Source organism: Callorhinchus milii, unplaced genomic scaffold (genome assembly GCF_018977255.1).
Source record: "Callorhinchus milii isolate IMCB2004 unplaced genomic scaffold, IMCB_Cmil_1.0 Scaffold1, whole genome shotgun sequence".
Lineage (NCBI taxonomy): Eukaryota > Metazoa > Chordata > Chondrichthyes > Chimaeriformes > Callorhinchidae > Callorhinchus > Callorhinchus milii.
The window spans coordinates 74,247,215-74,260,084 of NW_024704742.1; the positions used below are offsets into that span (position 1 = coordinate 74,247,215).

At 45.6% G+C, this 12,870-nt stretch overlaps 1 protein-coding gene across 1 annotated transcript in view; it reads left to right on the top strand.

Annotated features, from left to right (window-relative positions):
* Positions 1-627: 627 nt before the first annotated feature.
* Positions 628-12,870, top strand: part of pkd2 (polycystic kidney disease 2) — a 35,807-nt gene continuing 23,564 nt past the window's right edge. Inside the window, exons 1-2 of the mRNA XM_007892042.2 lie at positions 628-1,138; positions 7,889-8,002. Of these exons, the coding sequence (XP_007890233.2) occupies positions 628-1,138; positions 7,889-8,002 (625 nt within the window). The remainder of the gene's footprint in view (positions 1,139-7,888; positions 8,003-12,870) is intronic.

Sequence of the window (12,870 nt, forward strand, 5' to 3'; positions counted from 1 at the left end):
TGCTTTTCTTCCCCACCCAAAGGCAGGAGCCCACGCCCCGCCCTCCCCGCTCCAATGCTTCACCACCATTGGACAACCAACTTGCCCCCACATTCCATTCGCAGGCCCCGCCCCCACAGAGCGCAGACGCGGTGGTTGGGTGTCACTTGACGTCCATCAAACCGTTGTCACAGCAGCGAGCCCCGGTGGGCGGGACCAGCGGGAATGCCCCGCCCTTCACAAGCTTCGGTTAGCCGATTGGTCCGGGGCCGCCGGGCAGCCCCGCCCTGCCGCGTGGGCGGAGAGCAGCCATTAGACAGGGCGCATGTCAATCACTCAACTTCACCCGTCAGCCCAGTCACCGTGGCGACGCAGCCTGGGTGGAGCGCGACGCCTGTTTACCGCACGCGGCTGTGCAGACGGCAGTCGCTGGCCCTCAGTCAGCAATGCCGGCCGCTGGCCAGGGGACGTGGAGCGGGGCGTCCGCAGCACTAGCGGTGGCGCACCCCTAGTGGGGGCGAGGAGTGTTTACGGCGGGCGGGGCGGGGCGGGGCGGCCGCTCCTGTCTCCCTCTCACACTGACTGACTGACGGGACTGCCGGGCCCGGCGCTGCCCGTTGCCAAGGAGACGCGGGAGAGAGGATGATGATGATGAGCTCCCGGGTCAGGCCTCAGCCGCCGCCGCCGCTCCCGGGCAGGCTCACCCCGGCCGCCTCCCGCCTGCAGGGGCAGCAGCAGCAGCAGCAGGAGGAGCAGCTGGAGATGGGCAAGGTGCGGGGCTCGGGGGACGGCCGGCACCAGGCCCGGGGAGCCGGCCGCCGGGCTCGCGGCAGCGGCGCCTCCTCCTCTTCCACCTCGTCCGCAGCCTCGTCCCGCCAGGCCTGGAGCCGGGCCAACCCCGGCTACGAGCCCGGGGACGAGGAGCTGGACATGGAGCTGGAGTGGGCAGAAGCGGCCGGGGCGGCGCCCCCTTCGAGCCCCGGGAGGAGGTCAGCGTCCAGCGCCGGCAGCGGCACCAGCGGCGGCGGCGGCAGCGGCGGGGCTCCGGGGTACAATCCCCGCGGCAATGGCAGGAACAGGGGCCCGTGTCCCACCCCCACCCGGGAGCTCCAGGCCAGGAGGCCGGGCTGTGCCGGGAAGGTCCTGCAGAAAATCCGAGGTGAGAGCCCCGGGGGGTCCTGTCCGGGTTATACATTTTTGCCCTCTGCGGTCCCAGCGACTGCTCACTCCAGATTTGATGCATTTCGGACGGGCCGCAAAGGTTTGTTTTTCCCTCGTCCTCACATTGCCAGTGTTTCTGATTAAACTGCAGATGTGACGGGAAGAGGGTATATTTTAAAGCACTGCAGCCTCAGAGAGAAGCGGCACACACACACACAGCATGTTGTCTGTCCTCTGTAACTCATACCGTGCGGTCTGTCCGACACCAGTGCGGTTACTGGGCCGTGTGCTGCACTATCCCATGTGCTGTCCTTCGGATGAGACTTTAAACTGAGGTCCTTGTTCTGGTGGACTTTAAAGAGCCACTGCACTACTTGAAAAGCAAGGGAGTTTCTCTTGGTCTGCTGGCCATCAATCGGCCCAAATAATGTTGGTCATTCCCTTCATGACTGTTTGTGGAGCTTGTATCAAATAAGTAATGGAGTATGTCTTAAAACATATATGAGTAAAGCACTTGCGGATCGCCTGAGGAGCCATTGATAGCACATCACCAAGGTAGTCTGAGGAACCATTAACTAAAAGCAAAGTTCACCAATGAACAACAGTATAAAATCGCTAATGTTATGGATATACCGCTAAAGATTGCTGAAATTCAACTTTGAAATTATCAGAATAGTTTTTTCTAGTGCAATCGTTTTGGAGATAGAAATTTGATTGAAGGAAGACTTGCATTTGGTAGCTTTGGTTGTATTTTTGCAATGTGCATAGTTTGCTATGGCTTTTGGGTCTCATCTGAAGGAGCTGAGATTAATTCTTATAGAAAAAAATGTCCATTCTGTTTAAAATGCCCCTCAAATTAAAAGGATCTCATTATTGATTGCCTTCACATTTAAAATAGAAATCCCAGTTTCATGTAGAGTTTGGATCTGTGAAGATGTTACTTATAGTTTGCTTAGAGGTAGTGAGTGACATTTTGCTGCTCAGGTATTGTAGGTATCGTGGATTTTAACATCCGTATGGTATTCTCACACAAGTGCCTCAATTTAACTAGTGGGGGAGTGGGACTAGTTGGATAACTCTTTCAAAGAGTTGGCGCCGGCATGAAGCCCACATTAGACCTTTGAACGTCTGTAGTCCAGGCTGACACTCTAACGTAGTGCTGGGGGTTAGACTGCATTGTCAAATGGAAAGTTGTACCAACAATCTTTTTGCTTTCCTAGCATATCGTTACTTTTCTTCTTCAGAGCCTGAAAAAAATTACAGCCATTCGGGGCACATTCTCCCCTCTCTTTGACTGTGTCTGTGTGTGTCTCTTTCTTTTATTAATGAGAATGTGTGAAAAACACAGAAAGCAATGTTTTCCAAACTTTTTCCCCGATGTAATGGGATTGCAAATATGGAATGCGGAGTAACATAGAAATGTTCAGTGCAGAAGGAGGCCATTCAGCACATCAAGCCTGCACCACCTTACAGAACAAGGATATCGCTTCAATCCCACCGTCTGGCATATTCTCTTCAAGCCCCTGTCTTTCATATGCCTGGCTACTTCCCTCTTGAAAGGTACACCTCTACTACCCATCTTGGTAGGGCATCTCATACACCAACTACTCATTGGGGAAGACAATTTCTCCTAGGTTCTTTTCACTCTTGTGGCTGTCTTTTAACTCTGTCCCATAGTTGCTGACTCCCCTATCAATGGAAATAACTTCTCTCTATTTACCCTCATGATTTTGTGCACCTCTATAAGGTTCCCCCTAAACCTTCTCTGCTCGAATGAAAACAGGTTCTCCAATCTCTTTTCGTAACTATCCCTTTATTCCTGGAATTATTCTTGGTAAAGCTCCTCTGCACCCTCTCCACCCCCTAACATCTTTCCTGAAGTGAGGTGCTCAGGATTTGATGCACTGCTCCAGCTGCGAACCAATGATTTATACAAGTTTAGGATTATTCCTTTACTTTTGTACTCTATGATGCTGTCAATAAAACCTAGGATGTTATTAGCCTTCTTTACAACCTTTGTCGCTGCAGTGTTACTTTCAGTGTCTTATGTACCTGCACTACCAAAGCCCTTTGTTCTCCATCTCCTTGCAAGTACCTGCCATGTATATTTCCCTCACTTTTTTTACCAAAATGAATCGCTTCAAGTTTCCTTCATTGAACTTCATATGCCAACGATCCGCCCATTGCGCTAATCTGTTTAAATCCTCTTGGAATCTCTTGCCATGCTCATCACTGTTCACAATACTTCCTTGCTTATCATCTGCAGACTTTGTTAAAATACCCCCATATCCAAGTTGAGGTCATTGGTGTACCTCTTCCTTACACCAAGTGGCCTGTCAACTTTTCGATATTAAAATACGTTAAGTAATTATCCATGCTATGCTGTTGGATTAATTGTTGCCCAGTTCAAAGAATAGTTTACATTCTGTGCCACTGACCCATTTGCGAATGGGATAATAGTGACTGTACTTTTTCCTATAAAACGGAGCAGCTGAGAAAGTTATTTCCTTTTCATGCATGCTGCTCTGCCAAATGGGAGGAAAAAATGACCTGCGCGTTTGCCAGATAGTCTGGCTTTTGGGTAATAGCATAAAGTTCAGGCAAGGATTTGAAGTAGGAGGACAGCAGAGAATAATCAGTAGTCGTCAGTGACACTCTGTGTGCAGTGATATTAAATGCTCTAGATACTATAGATATTGGAATTAACAACATAACCCACTTTAGAGCTAATTGTTACACAGATACGTAGAAAAAATAATGGTATTGGGGACTTTCTCAAGTTCTGCAGTTTGAAGATGGAGAAGTGTGAGATCACTTTATATAAAACTGAAGCCAGATAGACTATGAGTTTTCCCGTTTCATTGTTATTGCTAATTATTCAGGATTCCAGAGGTTGTGATTTTTTGAGTGGTATTTTGCTGAATTGTGTCAGAATTGTTTTTGGAATGTGTGTCTGTGTGGGGGGGGTCCACAACGCATTAACTGATCCAGATGGTTGGTATTTGAAATACAGTCAATTCACTTTACAGTATATGCTGTGAAGTGCTTTGAGACGTCTCGAAGATGTTAGAAGGCGCTATATCAAATGCAAGTATTATTATACGAATTAGATGATGGAGATGTACCACAGTTCACTTGTCCATTTTTCTTCCTTAATTTTCTTACTTCCAAACATTGGGGATCATGTATGTGGCTTCTACTCCCAACACTATTACCTCTTCCCTCCCGTCCTATAGCACAGATCAAGATTCATGCTGGAAAATGAAAGAAAAACTTTACCTTCTTTGATACAGACTATATAGCAGCACAAACCTACCTTGTAGGAATTGCAGCTTTAATGTCTTCCCAAACAATCCCATTTTGGACCATGATCGCTTGGAGTGCATTAACTACACTGTTTTGCTTATTGTTAACTAACATTCAAAATGATCCAATGTTTTGAAAATGTTTTCATATTTACAGCTGTTTGTCATTGATTTAGGTTATCCAGGGAGTTTCACAGCAAAATAAATTCAATGATGAACTTTGAGCATCAACACGATCCAGGGTCCAATGGAAGAAATAAAACAGCCAAGAAATCTTTTAGTAAGAAATTTTGCAAATAAAGAGGTAGTGTGAAGTAATTACTACAATACAAATATGCTTTAAAGTAAGAGTTTGGCAAACTTGCAAAAAAAATTAACACAATTGGGAAATGTTCTTTATGCATCTAAAACAATTTATTTAAGTTAATTTACAACACAACAACAAAATTACGTTTGAAAGGTGCCTTTCACGTCGGGAGGACGTCCCAAGGCACTAAACAGTCGGGGATCAGGATCCAAGCATGGTGGGGCAGGGTTGGGATGAGAAAGGGCAGCGAGATAGGAGGAGGGCGGCTGAAGACACGGTTGTATAGGAGGGTCTTGAGTCGTGCCTTGAAGGAGGCAAGGGAGGGAGCAAGGCGAAGGGATTGTGGGATGGAGTTCCAAAGGGTGGGGCAGAGAGGCTGAAAGCCCGCCGCCGATGGTAGGGCGGGTCGGATGGGAGGCATGGAGCAGGCCGGAGCCTGCTGAGCGGAGGAAGTGAAAAGGTTGATACAGGGTCAGTAGGTCAGAGAGGTAGGAAGTGGCAAGGCCGTCTGGAAAGTGAGAACAAGGATTTTGAATTCTATCCTCTGGGGATGGGGAGCCTGTGGAGTCGGGCGAGGGTGGGGGCGATGGGGTCACGGAGCCTGGTGTGGGAGAGGACATGAGCTGTAGAGTTCTAGATGATCTGCAGCTTGTGGAGGGAAGAGTTGGGAAGGCCGACAAGGAGGGAATTTCCGTAGTCAAGCCTTGAGGTGACAAATGCGTGGGTGAGGTTTTCAGAGGCCTGTGGTGTGAGGCAGTGGCAGAGTTGGGCAATGTTGAGGAGGTGGGGGAAGGCAGAGCGGGTCATGGCACGGATATGGGAGAGAAAGGACAATTGAGTAATCACTAAGACGCCAAGCTTCCTGACTGCTTGGTGAGATGTAGTGCATCCGTGGATGCTGATGCTGCCAGTGCCTGAGGTGCGGAGGTGCTGGCACAAGCCAATCGGGGGCCTCGGTCTTGCTGACATTTAGCTGTGGAAAGGTGGCTGTCATCTAGGACTTGATGTCTGACAGACAGTCTGTCAAGACAGCAGTTGTCCTGGAATCAAGGGTGGAGGTAGAGAGATAGAGTTGGGTGTCATCTGCGTACGTGTAAAAATTGACCCTATGTCTGCGGATGATGTCACCGAGGGGGAGCATGTAGAGGTTTGAAAAGGAGGGGACCGAGAACAGAGCCCTGAGGAACACCGCACAAGACTGTGCGGGGGCTGGAAGAGAAACTGTTGGCGGAGACAAATTGGAGACGGTGTGAGAGATAAGACCTGAACCATTCGAGGACAGAACCTTGAAGGTTGAGGTGAGAGGAGAGGCGGTGGAGGAGGATAGAGTGGTCCACGGTATCGAAGGCAGCAGAGAGGTCGAGCAGGACGAGGGGGCAGAGGGAGCCCTGGTCACAGGTGAATCTTGACCAGAGCAGTTTCTGTGCTGCGAGCCCGATTGGAGGGCCTCATGATGAGAGTGGTAGGAGACAAAAGAGCGAAGCTGAGAAGCAACGACTCTTTCAAGGACCTTGGAAAGAAAAGGCAGATAGTTAGAAAGCAGGGATGGGTTCAGGGAAGGTGTTTTCAGGATGGAGGTGATTATAGCTGTTTTTAGGGGGATGGGAACGGTGCCAGGTGATAAGGAGAGATTGATGGTTTTGGAGTGTAGAGGGGTGAGGAGGTGGAGCTGGGAGGTAAGGAGAGGGGTGGGGATGGTGTCAAGGGAGCAGGTGGTGTGTTTTGTGCTGGATATGGTGGTGATGAGAGAGGAGGGGGAGACAGGTTCGAAAATGTGGAGGGAGGGATGTGTGGGGGGAGATGCGGAGGGAGTGGCGGTTGGGAGGGTGGAGGCAGCTGAACGGATCCCCTTGATAACTGAATAACGAATTAGAAGACGAGGGTTAATATTGACATCTATTATTGAACATTTAGTTGAACTGGCTTGAATGAAGATTGTTAATTGCATTCCTTGGAGTACCACAGTGTACATGTGTGCCAACCTGGACATGCATGCCCATTCAAAATGTCTATTAGACTAATGGCCCAAATCTGACGTTCACTGTTCAGAGTTATTAGAGAGCTCATCTGAAAAGTTTGTCATTGCTTTTGCTGTTTGATTTGAAGGCTTTGATGTTGATTTGATTGAACAGCCTGAATGTTGAGGTATTTTATCATACTCGGCAGTGATGCTGAATCAAATGCAGTTGCACTGTAGCTGAATTACAGCATTAACACTTTGATGCAGCCACTCCCAGGTAGGCTTGGCTATTTAAGCGAAACAGTGAAACATCAGCAATGTTGTAATGCACATCTTACATATTACAATTGCTTTTCAGCTGGCTCCGTAAAAACAATATAACTGCTATATTGAGAAAACTGATATAATTTATAATATCTGTGGTTATATTCTACCTTGGCTGGTTGTCATAATTTGTTTTTATTGTTTAAGTTGATTCACTAGTTTGCAGAGCAAGGATATCACTTTTAAAAGTTATAGAAATGAGCTCCATTTTATATTCTACATGTTAGTTGGCCTCTGTGTTGTGTTGAGCATTTTATTTTTCCTCCTTGGGAGAGAGGTAAGCAGCGTTTTCTTGACTGAACTGGCTTCAAGGAATCAAGTCAGTTATTTGGGGTAGTCTTGGTACTGTTCCTCAGACAGTATTCTAGGACACTGCTGAAGACCAGATATCCTGACTCATCAGCGGGCAAGGATTCTTTCCTCTTGGCTGTTAACCCTGCAAGCCATAGCCCTAACAGGTAAGTAAGGTATTCCTCCTGCACCAGCAGTGGGAAGCAAACCAGGCAATGTTTGCAGTGACAAACTATGCAGTTTTAGCTGGTTAAACTCCAGGAATACATGTTGGGGTCCTCTAGCCTTGCTCTCGCCAATCTGTGCCAACACTTTCCAGACAGAGAGTGAGCATTCCATTCCAGCTCAGAGACATTTTTGTGCATAGGTGGCATGCATATGTGGAACTCTGCTTGTTTTATATGCTTTTAAGCATGGTGATGACTTTCCAAATGGGTCAAACTGTTCAAAGAGGAAAAATTGATCATCGTAATTTAAAGTCCAACAGTAGGCTTAACAATATGAATGGAGAGGACGAATTGTGGACTTCCAAAATTTATGATTGTTTTATTCTTTTTTAAGCTTTGTGGGGAACACGGTTGACTGAGAGTCAAGCTACCACGAGAGAGAAATATCTGAAGAACGTGCTGCGAGAGTTGGTGACTTACATCATTTTCATGGTGATTCTATGTATCTGTAAGTATCATAGCGAGCTTTTATTGTTGATTCTTCCCTCTCAGACTTTTGCCACCATTAGACAGAGCTATTTGTTTTTCCAAACAGACTGAATTACCGGTTAGGGAGACCAGTCAGCATGTATGGGCAGCAGAGACTACATTGTACACTAGTTAACATGAATACTGGATAGTCTTGCTTCTTTCTGGTTTCTTTGTGTGAGCCTCAATTCTTCTAATTACTAAATTGGTATTAGTGCAAACTCGATTTTGCAACTTTCCCTCTAAATACAGAAATAATCAAAGGCTCAGTCAAAAAGATAGATCTCAAGATGGGTTTAAAAGATTGGGAGAGCAAGGCAAAGGGACAAAAGATTTTTAACCAACTGCTTCCACCATCTTCGCAAACGGTTTCTCCTCCAGTCCCCACCTGGTCATCTGCGGTGTACCACAGGGCTCCAACCTTGGCCCCCTTATTTTCTTCATCTACATGCTCCCTCTTGGTGATATCATCCACAGACACGAGGTAAACTTCCACATGTATGCGGATGATACACAAATCTACTTTGCCTCCTCCAGGACTGCCAATGTTCTATCAGTTTGTCTGGCAGACATCAGGGCCTGGAGGAGTGCAAACTTCCTGCAGCAGAATGAGGACAAGACAGAAGCCATAATCCTTGGCTCCCCTCAACTTTTTCAGTCCTGTGGATCTGACCTTCTAAACCTCCACAGCCTTTCCCTCAGCCTCACTGAACTAGTGCGCAATCTAGGCGTCCGATTCAACCCCCAGCTGTTGTTCCTCCCCCACAACGGGTCCTTGACCAGGACCACCTTCCTCCACCTCCGCCACATTGCCCGCCTCCGACCGTACCTTACCCCAAATGCAGCTGAAACCCTCGTGCATGTGTATGTCACCTCCCATCTGGATTACTCAAACGCACACCTCGCCAGTCTCCCCAGCTGCACTGTTCAAAAGATCCAGCTCATTCAGAACTCTGCCGCCCGCATACTGACCCAGACCAAACTCTGTGCCACATCTCACCAGTTCTGGCCGAGCTCCACTTGCTCCCCATCACCGAACGGATCGACTTCAAGATCCTCACACTCATGTTCAAATCCATTTGCTTTCTGGCACCTCATTACCTCTCCGACCTCCTCACTCCCCAATCAACCACCCGGCTCCTCTGCTCGACTGGCACCGACCCCTTGCTTGTCCCTCACACCCTCCGCTCCAGCACTGAGGGTTGCACTTTCAGCCATTAAGCCCTGAAACTCTGGAATACTCTCCCTCAATCCCTCTCCTTGCCCCCTTTCACCCCTTTTTCAAGTCCTGCCTGAAAACCTTCCTTTTCGACCATGCTTATGGTCACCTCCCCTTCCCCCCCCTCCTCCCAAGCTCGGAGTCAGGCTGCGCCACTGTTAAGCGTTCTGATACGCTACCCTACGTGGAAGGTGCTATACAAGTACAAGTTGTTGTTGTTGGATGAAGTTCAAGAGAGTGGGGCCAGATTGGTTGGGTGGATTGGGTGGAACATAAAGAAGCTCAGTGTTTGCTGAGTAGAGAGCAGCCAGGTCAGTAGGAATCCAGGAGGTTATAGAAGTCCGGTATGATGAGGCTATGGAGGTAATTAAATTGGAAGATGAGGATCTTTAATCTGTTTCACTGTTCCCTGGAGTCGGAGAGGACATGGACTGCAGAGTTCTGGATGGACTGCTCCATGTGTAGCAATCTGGGCATTCGAATAATTGAGCCTTGATGCGATTAAGGCATCGGTGAGAGTCTCACCAATCCAGGGAAAGAGAGCAGTGGAGGTGAAGAAAGCCCAATATGTAAGAGCCCAGATGTAGGGCTTCAAGGATAGGTGCGAATTGAACAAGGAAAAAAGTTTCCATACAGGCTCTTTGAGGGAGAAGAAAACAACATGAAAAAATGCAGATAGCATCTTGGAGTGCTTAACATTGATGGACCTGGAAGCTGAGGGGGGAGGAATCTGTATGCTTGGTAAGCATAACTGAACTTGCTCCAAGATGACATGCCTGGCAATGGAATATCGGAATCGAGCCAGGCTTCCTCGACGGTCTCTAGTCCAGTTCCTGAGTCAGGTGGGTCCAAAGTATTCCAGGGCACTACTGATGCAGCACAGCCCAGCCTGGCTCATCGGCAGGACCTGGAATGGCAGACCAGTCACTGGGGGCAGGGAATCATCCCATTCAGCTTCTGTTAACCCTACAAGCCAAAGCCCTAACAGGTAGGATGGTTCTAGCTGGACAAGCAGTAAGAAAGCTTACCGGACAGCAATATTAACGGCAGCTATGCGCTTTTAGCTGCACTTCAGTAGTACCCCAACACACACTCTGAAGCAGCCAAGAGTTTGCTGTCCATTTTAGATATGAAAAAGTCTATGATCTCTTTGACTTGGTTTTGGAGATGAGGATTGAGTGAGCTTGAGGGTGTGTGTGGTGTGGGTGATGTGTGGTGGAGTTTGAGATTATTTTTGGCCTCTAGGATGGGCTGGGAATAGAATGTGATTCTTGGCTTGTGCAACTGAGAGACTATAAGTTCAACGGTGTTATACTGGTGATGCAACTTAAGCAACCATGCAGGTCAATATAATCAGTGCGTGAAGTGAGAGGCACTGATGGGATTCATGCAGGAGAGCCTTGGTCTTGAAGACTCCCAACAGCTTCCATTTATATAGCACCTTCACTGTTGGCCCTTGCAGTTTATCAAATAATAATAATAGTAATCCTTGCATTTGATATAGTGCCTTGTCACATCTTTGAGACATTGCAAAGCTCTTCTTAGAGTATACTGCAAAGTGAATTGACTGTATATTTTGTGGATGAAATACATTGTAATCTGACCTTGTATAGGATTCAATTATATGACATAATATTCAAACAATAAATAACTATTTATAGGGCACATAGAGCATATACTCCACCAAGTCACTTCTGAAAGTTGGAAAAAAAATTGAAAAATATTGTATTTTATGTGCATCTTTTGTATTCAGCCCTCTTTGATTTTTTTTCAGTTCCAGATCAACATCTTTATAAAGCACTTTAATGATTTAGCAACCATAATATCAAACTGTAAGGAATTTAAGGAATTTCTTCTCCTGAGCTTAGTGCTGCACTTTGGTCTCTCGGTGCTGCTTAATGCTGCTCAAAATCTAAATATTAACAAATCACTCAAATGAATAATTGATTTACCTTTTTATGCTCGAGTATAAAAGGACAAGGACACACAAAAAAGTGCAGTTCGTTGACTTTGACATATTGTTAAAATTCTGCATGTCAGTCAAGTTATGATATCTTATCCTCTAGAGCATTTTTAAATGTAGTCTCTATTATGTAAAATTAGGAATATATACATTTCTATTTGAATTCACTGTGCCTGGGTTTGTTTTGTAAACTAATTGCTAAGTGATGTATTTGATCAATAAGTTGTTTTTAGCTCATAGACTCTGTAACTTGCGTTTGTACCTCTATAAGATTATCTTGATGCTTATGAGAATTTTCCTGTTAATTATTAAGGGAAGCAGGAAAGGGATCAAGCACAATTGTTATGGGTGACTTAAACTTGCCATGGGTAAATTGGAAAGATTATAATTGGAATAAAATTGCAGTGAACTCCCGATAATAAAACACTGACTTATGTCATCACATGTCTCATATCACCATGCTGTTCATATTCCGGGCACTTCCCATTTCAAAATGCGAATAAGGGACTCCCCCCCACCCTCCTCCTTATTTCATCACTCCGCTTAATGTATTAAGTCACATTCTACACATCGCTGTAAGTAAAATATCAAATATATCATTGAAGTGTACTTATTAATTTCTGAATGTATTAAATCTTATGGTCCCAACTGATACAACATACGTGAGATTTACTTTATTAATACTCTGGGTAGAAAGTGAAGTACTTTAAATTATCTTGCAATCTTTTAAACCAGAATCATACAATTCTGTGGCAGTGCTAAAATCCAACAGTGTTATGCCACCCAGAGTGGGTAAATAATTAACTACTCTTGTCTAATAAGAAATCAATTTCTGACACTTCCAAAAAGCACCTTTTTCCCAAACATGCACTGCAAACTTTTCAGGTGTTCCATAATAACTAAGCAACCTGGTAGAATGGGGCAGTATTGGCAGTATTCACACACATTAGCTCTGCCATTATTACTAACTGCAGTGTTAAGTGCAATAGCTATGGAGATAGTGGACTTTAAGAGAAGAATTTGACTGATTTAATGAACACATTCTGGGGTCCCCAAGCCTCAGCTCTTGCCAACCTGTGCTTAATACTCCAGAAGTAGGTAAGGAGGATGTGACACTCCAGGGAGAGTGTTTCCATTCCAATACACAGGAATTACCATGTGTAGGTGGGTTGCATGGAATTCTGTGTGTGTAGGATACTCTGGTGACGGGGAAAAAAAAGTGGAGCTTAAGAAAGGGAGAATTTGTTTGATATATTTTCGATACAGTAGTTAGTTTCCATTAAGATTGTTGATCGTAAAATGCTGTACAAGTGTATTATAAAATACATTAATTTATACTGATCAACTTTGTTTCACATACTTCAATGCTCTTGAGATTCTTAGAAGTTGGTTTAGAACCGATTGAACTGAATATTGAAGAACATTTTGCTCACAATATACAGTCAACTCACTTTACAATATATTCTGTGAAGCGCTATGAGACATCTCGAAGACGTGATTAGGCGCTATATCAAATGCAAGGATTATTATTATAATGTACACTTTAGCAATTATATTTATTGTGCCCGATTTTAAACAAGAAATCTACAATTCCTCTAAGAAGGAAGTAGCAATAACAATCTGCTTTGTTACATTTGTACATCTAAACAACTTGATTTTTGTCTGA